The 6913-nt window shown below is 48.8% G+C and overlaps 1 protein-coding gene across 1 annotated transcript in view; it reads right to left on the bottom strand.

Annotated features, from left to right (window-relative positions):
* Positions 1-1617: 1617 nt before the first annotated feature.
* Positions 1618-6913, bottom strand: part of LOC104282717 — an 8532-nt gene continuing 3236 nt past the window's right edge. The window contains exons 4-10 of the mRNA XM_009880834.1: positions 5989-6911; positions 5306-5405; positions 4478-4626; positions 4199-4311; positions 3311-3400; positions 2293-2415; positions 1618-1812 (exon numbers count right to left, since the gene is read on the bottom strand). Coding sequence (XP_009879136.1) covers positions 1618-1812; positions 2293-2415; positions 3311-3400; positions 4199-4311; positions 4478-4626; positions 5306-5405; positions 5989-6911 — 1693 coding nt within the window. The remainder of the gene's footprint in view (positions 1813-2292; positions 2416-3310; positions 3401-4198; positions 4312-4477; positions 4627-5305; positions 5406-5988; positions 6912-6913) is intronic.

The following is a 6913-nucleotide window of genomic DNA, read 5'->3' as shown; positions in this document are numbered from 1 at the left end:
GCAGCGCAGAGCAGCAGCATCCCTGGGATATTTAAGCCAGGGCTGTTTTCCCACAGCGAAAGGCTTTGGGATGCTCCAGCGCCTCTCTGCATTAACGCCTCTTGCCACACTCCCTCAGATTTCAGTGTTTGTGAGGATTTTTTACTGAGCTAAGGAAAAGGGTGAAATTCAGCCCCGGTGTTTATGAGCTCATTAGGACTCCTCAGCAAAGGAGCTGGCACCAGGGGGTTGATGTTAAGAGCTATCTTCTCTTTTCCTCCTCTTCCCCACCCTGGAAAGTGATGCAATGTGATTCCCTCGGAAGATCCTTTGTGCGGGGCCAGGAACGCTGACATGCCGAAATCCATAACCCTTTGACCCGCGATGTTTTTTCCAGCTACTTGCCGCAGATGATAGCGCAGTCCTGTGTGACATGTGACTGTTTATTGAAAATATTTTATTGCTCTCTAGAAGTCAGGTTTAATAAACTCCAAAGAGATACAGTAAGTAGACCAGCAAAATTATTTAACAAACTCAATTATCTGGCGTTTTCTTTCTCTGCAGGAAGAGAGCCAGTTCCATAAGAACAAGCTGAGAAGACCTGGTTTTGCCGGAGTTCGTAGAGATCGAGCTCCTCTGACTGCACAGCATTTACGCTTAAGTTCCAGCAGAACTTCAGGTGAAACCAATGAATCGACTCATTGGTTTCAGCTGGAGTTTGATCAGCACCTTGCACCTGAGTCAGGTAAGAATAAGATCAACAGTTTTGAGAGGCCAAACAAGCCACTAACTGCACAGCCGTGCAGTCTTCGCCGGGGAAAACTCTCCACGTTGGTTTGAAACTTCTTTTCACCTCCTCCCGGTCAGCAGCTACCGCTCTGCACCCAATCTGCACTCTGGAGGAAATGTGCTGTGAGATGTGCACGGTGATGCTCTAAGGCGAGAGCATCCTTAAATGCCCCACGGATGATTCTCCTGAAATTCATACTCTGCGTAAGATAACAGGGGAAGGGAGGGTCTTCCATAACGCTCCAGCACTTCTGAGGAGATATTGGTAACTCCGCCCTCGCACTGCCTGTGAAATACAGAAATTGGCACCTTGGAAAATGGCATTTCTTTTTAGTGTTGGGTCCTGTGACCTCCGTTTTGAGAAGACGTGTCAGAAGACAGCCCCGGCTCCCGAGGACGTGCCATTTTGGACAGTCCACTGCATTCACCAGCACCGTACCGGAATACATCTTCCCTTCTTCCCTCTCCCACTTCAAGTTTCACGCAGTGTTTTTCCCCCCAGTACGTAATTATGAAACACTTCATGTTACTCTGTGCCCCAAACCGAAGGTATTAACTCCCAGTGAGAGGAAAACATCTGCGTTACTCTGGGGCCAGTCTGTCACCGATATAACGCTCTCTTTGGCCATGTCTGATCTTCAGTGAAAGCTGGCAGTCTCCGTAAGTGAAAATTTTACTTCTGGGTGCCCGTGGTTCATAAGCCAGCTCTGCACCGGGATTTTTTAGCAGTAAGATGAATAAGACACCCCTGCACCCGGGAAACCTCTCCCATTCCCCAATTTGACCCATACGTCATTTTCCAGCAAACAATTTCCTAGCGAGCACGTAACTGCTTGACCTGCACGGGAGTCAGAGGCGAGTGTAATTCTTGCAGCCATCATCAGAGGACGGCGTCGGCGCCGTCTCTTCCGAGGCAGCCATGCCCACCCCGTTGTGCACAGCGTGGCTGTGATTCAGATGTCCTTCCTGGCCTTTTGTGGTGCAAGTGCCACTGTTAGGAACCAACGTCTGTTTCTTCTGCACCTGCTCCAGTATCTGCAGCACCTGGAATTAGTAAGCGCAGCCGTGAGTGGGTTAGTAATTAGGGGAAAGCACTAATTTCTTCTCCAGCTATTGAACTAATACTCTATTCTCTTTCAAGCTCCGTGTCTGGGCTCAGCCTTGGGATTACATGAAGCATTTCTGTCTGCTCCGAGGTCTCTGGGACAGGAGTAAATGGAGAGCCAGCCCCGTGAGGTCCATGACTGTGGATCTCAGAGCTCTTTCTGCTGATGAACCAGTCTCACCTTGCACCTTCCCCATCAACGCACTTGGCACAAGGAGGTGCAGGGGTGGTCCGGAGGCCGGATCAGGACACAGGCAACATGGAGCTCTGTTCTGCTGCTCTTTCTCACCACCCTGTGATAACTCCTCGTGCTATCACAGATTTTTTCACCTCCTTGTAGAACTAGGAAACCCCCAGTCTGAAACTCACTTAATGGAGATGGGGAACAGGAGAAGAAATAAAATCAAGATTAATTTTACCTGAGACTTGGGGATGATACCGACTCTGAAAAATCCTATGTTTCCACTGTTGATTTTGGTGCAGTCTACCACGGTGGAGGCAATGTTCTCTGGAGAAGGCCCATCACAAAGAACTGCATCCACCTGAAGAGCAACAGATGTTGATACCAAGTTCCGCCCAGGCACTTGGGAAAAGAGAGGGCAGTTTGCCCGTCTCACCAGCAGGTAATTATCATCAAGGGCAACTCTGCTCCTTCCTACACCACTGTACTGACACTGAGGATTGAACTTGGAATGAATGAACTTAATAAAAGCAAAGAGAGAACAAGTTCTATGGAGTGGAGGTCAGCAGTACAGCAAGAACAGGTTTACATCAGCTGAGGAGCTTTGAAGAAGTCCCATCCACACAGCAAATGTGTTGAAAACCAGATTTTTGAGGAGTTAGGGTGGAAGATTTGTACCACATTTTATTTAAAACTGCCCTCAGATAAGCTGCCATGAGTACGCAAAATGTAGTACTCTCAGGATTAAGCAGTGAAATGAAAGACAGCCATTTGAATGGCCACGACTATTGTACTTCCAGAATTCATGAAAGTTCTAAAAGCCAGGAGTATTTTAAAGCTTTGGCACTGGTTTCAGACCAGCTTCAGCTTTAGATGGGAATCCCCTGTGTTCTGACAGCTCAACGCCAGCTGGAGCCCTGGCGCATTCAGGCATCAGTGGTTTTATTGCCTGTAAGCAAAGAAGCATTTTTTTGTTGCTCATTCTGTGTTGGAAGATGAACAAACTCATGTTGCCAAGCCATAGCTATACTGTATAAAACAGAAGCATTTTGGTTTCCCACCAAGTTCTGTATTTTACACTGTTCTTTCACTCTGATGCCAACACGAGGAGTGTGTGTGAGATTTTTTTAATGAGATGCTCTCCCAGATTCTTGATATCATCTATTGATTTGCCCACTGGAAACGAAGTTGTTGCATTCTTCCATCCCCACATCTTCTGGGACCAGTCGGATGAAAAGACAGAGAGCCCCAATTACCTTATCTCCCAGCTTGGCATACACTTGGTTGTGGTGTGTTGTGTCTGCCTCTCCCGTTGGGTTGGCTGACGTGACCACAATGGGGCCAACCTGGTGACAGAAAAAAGGGAATAAAAGCTCTGATCAGATTTTGCTGTATAAAACAGAGGACTCCAGCTCTGAAGTTCACTCGTGAGTCTCTGTCGCTCTAAAGAGAACTCACTGTGACTCACCCAGGTAGAGACACCTACTTTGTAGGCAACTACAGTCCCACCAAACCTGTGCACAAGTGACTAACACGCTGCTGAACTGGGGTTTACTGATGTTGATCAGGAAAGAACATTTTGTTTTCCGGCAACAGCAATTGCCAAAGACCTACAATGCCTGTCCTAGCAATGACCAGAACATGCAGAGTATCACAGTTCCTCTGGCCACATTCTGGACCTTCTGAGGTTATTCTGGCTTCAGATAAGCCCCTGCTTGCAATGAAAGTGTTCTACGTAGGAAATGAGACAAAGTGTCTGTTAACTGAATCTCTTCTGGCTTTCTGACCTGGTGGTTATTCCTTTTACCCTCTTTTCTGCAATAAAATCATCCGCCAGCTGCCTGCATACCCCACGCCTTCTTAATGATATTTTTCTTGTGGGAGTTGCTCATTTTGGCACTTTTCACTCCCCGAACCTGTCTGAACGTGCTAGGATCCTCACTTCAATGAGAAAAGAAAACAGAGAGGAGAGATGACATGCCAAGAGGGCTGACAGAGTGCTCCAGCCTCTCACTGTCCTTCTCTTCTCCAGCAGGCCAGAGGACCTGGGGGCTGGTGACCGACGCCAAACCTGCTCCCTGGACAGTGGAACGGCGAGGTCTGTTCAGCAGTGCTGCTGGGATGAGTGTGCTCTGGCCACTCACCAAGTCGATGAGGTGCGTGGTGACAGAGCAGTCGGGGATGCGGATGGCGATGCTCTGAGGGGTACCGACGTATTTAGCAGAGTCCTTCATTCCCAGGAAGTCCACCCATTCACCTGCACAAGGGAGAGTCACACGGCACTTAAGGATGTACATCAGTTTGAACACAATGATCTCACCAGAAATATCGCGTGATGTGGCGTTGCAGGGATGCCTGACTTAAAGTTGGAGTTTCAAAGCCAAAGCTCTGCAGAGAGCTTGGAAGAAACAGGATTTTCTCACCTCTGGGAACCACCAAGCTGATCGGAGATGGCCAGGCAGCCTCCATGAAGTCCCAGAGGAGGGGAGTGAACAAATGCTTTGCAGGTTCCAGTTGCTTTAAGCTCGAAATCCAGAGTGACATGGGGCGATCCTGAGCCTGGCGCTTGGACCTGGAAAGGAGGCAAGAAAAATGAGCCTGGAAGTAAGATGGGGATTTATTTTCAAGCTGAAAAGGGAATTGTGTTGGTGAGGACCAGAGTTAAGACAAGGCGTGTAGGCTCTGCCCCAGTTCACCGGTCTGTAGTAAAGTAGGACTGTTCAACAGATGACCTGACGGGAAGGGACGTTAATGACTATTCCCAATCGGGAATGTCTACTCCAAATCAAAGTTTTAGCTTCTTGTGTAGTGATGGGTAGAAGTCCCAATTGCCCAAGTTCTGAGGAAACCCCACCAATATGAGGGGTCCCAGCTGCTTACAAAAGTGCAGCTAGAGGCACTTGTTAAACACCAGAGGGGTTATGGTTGTGCAAATATGTCCCTACAACAAACCCCTGCCCCATTTGTCACTTCTTTGGGTTTCCCTTTGATATCCAAGCCACCTGACTCCATCGCCTGCCAGGAGCCTTCAATATCCAGAAGACAATCCCAGCTCAACTCTCTCCTCTCCTCTCCTCATTCAGGTCTTCTCCCCGAGGTTCATCACCTTGTTGTTCCCATGAAGGTTAAGCTCTGTGTCTCATTGCTCTGGACAGTTGCTGTAGCCAGTACCGAGCAGCAGCCGTAAGGCCTAGAGGCTTCTTTAGACTAGCCAAGGAAGCCCTCACTGGGGCAGCAAGACAAATACTTACTGGTGAGCCTTCTCCACAGCATCAGGCCGATTACAGGCTGCCACAAGCACATACACAGTATCTGTGGGGATGCCGCAAGTCCCTCCATTCTTCAGGATATCTGTTGGCATGTGAACAGGGCAGAACCCCTTGAGTGACTAGAAGTGAGGGGTTGTAATTCACGGAAGAGCTGTCACAGACAAAACAGCCAATTCGGTGCGCTCATCTCCTTTTCCCAACTAACAAAGCATTTTCTCTGACAGTGCATTTTCTAGCATTCATCCAAGAGGAGATCTGGCATTTAGGGGAGTTCTGGGCCACGTTCATCAGGGCCAGAAGTCATTCAGCCCTGTGGAGAGAGCAAGCACCATGCATTTGCCCTGCTTTCGCTGTACAAAGCTTCCGGTGGTAGCCCCAGCCTGGAGGATTGGCGTATCTCAGACTGGATGAGCAGACAGGGATACAATACAGGAGAGACAGCAGCAAATTCACTGCTAAATCCAGCTCCTATCAAGGAATTGGTCCTATCGCCCCCATTTAGCTTCTAATGACTCTTGTAACTTGGCCCACTTCGTCAAAATGTCATCAGACTAACATGGTTTCCACATCTGGATTGGAAAAATGTTCTTTTAATAATGTTCTGCTACAAAACCTCCCAGAATTTACCCTCCGCCCCCACATCACACCCTGTGTATTTCCCTTACCTGCGATTCTCTTGACTGAGGAAGCTTTCCTGGCAGGCAGGTGAAGGCACTTGGTCATTCCTCCCCCCACACCACTAAGCTTCACAATGGGCCTACCCATTGGTAAGCAGGAACCCTCAAAGACGCTGCTGAAAAGGGCAGACAGGAAGCAGTAAAAGCTGACCAGACCAAAGATGATAGTGGCAGCAATGTCGTAGCCAGCTGGAAGAGCATGGATGGCATCCAGCAAGAAGCTGACAGCGATGAGTAAGAAAGTGAGGGAGTAAAAGAACCAGGCGATGTTTAAGAAGAGCGTGCAGAAGACAATGAAGCCATTGAAGAGCATGAAGGAAATGATGCCTACTGCTGCGTGGAAGCTTCTGGTGGTGCCATAGAGGCCACCATACCTTGTCAAGCCCCAGATGATCCACATGACAGCATAGAGAATGAAGGCACTGCTCTCCAGGGTTTTACCCCGGGCAAAGGCCACTGAGCCGCCTAGAAGCTTAAGGATCCCACCAGCTACCACTACCCACGGAATTACAACAGTAGCAAGTGGGGCCTGGGGGTCCCCTGTCATTGTTATAGCAAAAGAAGCGAGGACACTGCATGCATAGCCAAGTACTTCTGCATCTGCGTACTTGGAATACCCTAGGTAGGGAGCATGAAGGTCTGCGCCCTCACGAAGCTTCAGAAAACTGCTGCGAGCAAGTAGGGCCTTCACAGCATCCTTCCCTGTCGGGATCTTGGCACTTGCTTTCACATTGTACAGGTGAATTAGAGTCATCAAGGCTGAGGCCACAAAGATGGCCACATCCACACCTTGGGGTCCACCTTCAAAAAACCCCTTGGGACGACAAGCTAATGCAATGCAGTAGGCCACATAAAACAGCAAATACAGGCTGTCCACTGGGCTCTTAAGAGCGAGAAAAAGAGCCAAGACAAC

The sequence above is a fragment of the Charadrius vociferus genome, unplaced genomic scaffold, assembly GCF_000708025.1.
Source record: "Charadrius vociferus isolate BGI_N301 unplaced genomic scaffold, ASM70802v2 scaffold573, whole genome shotgun sequence".
Classification (NCBI taxonomy): domain Eukaryota; kingdom Metazoa; phylum Chordata; class Aves; order Charadriiformes; family Charadriidae; genus Charadrius; species Charadrius vociferus.
The sequence above is the reverse complement of the archived record's forward strand: the minus strand, read 5'-3'. Positions and strand labels throughout refer to the sequence as shown.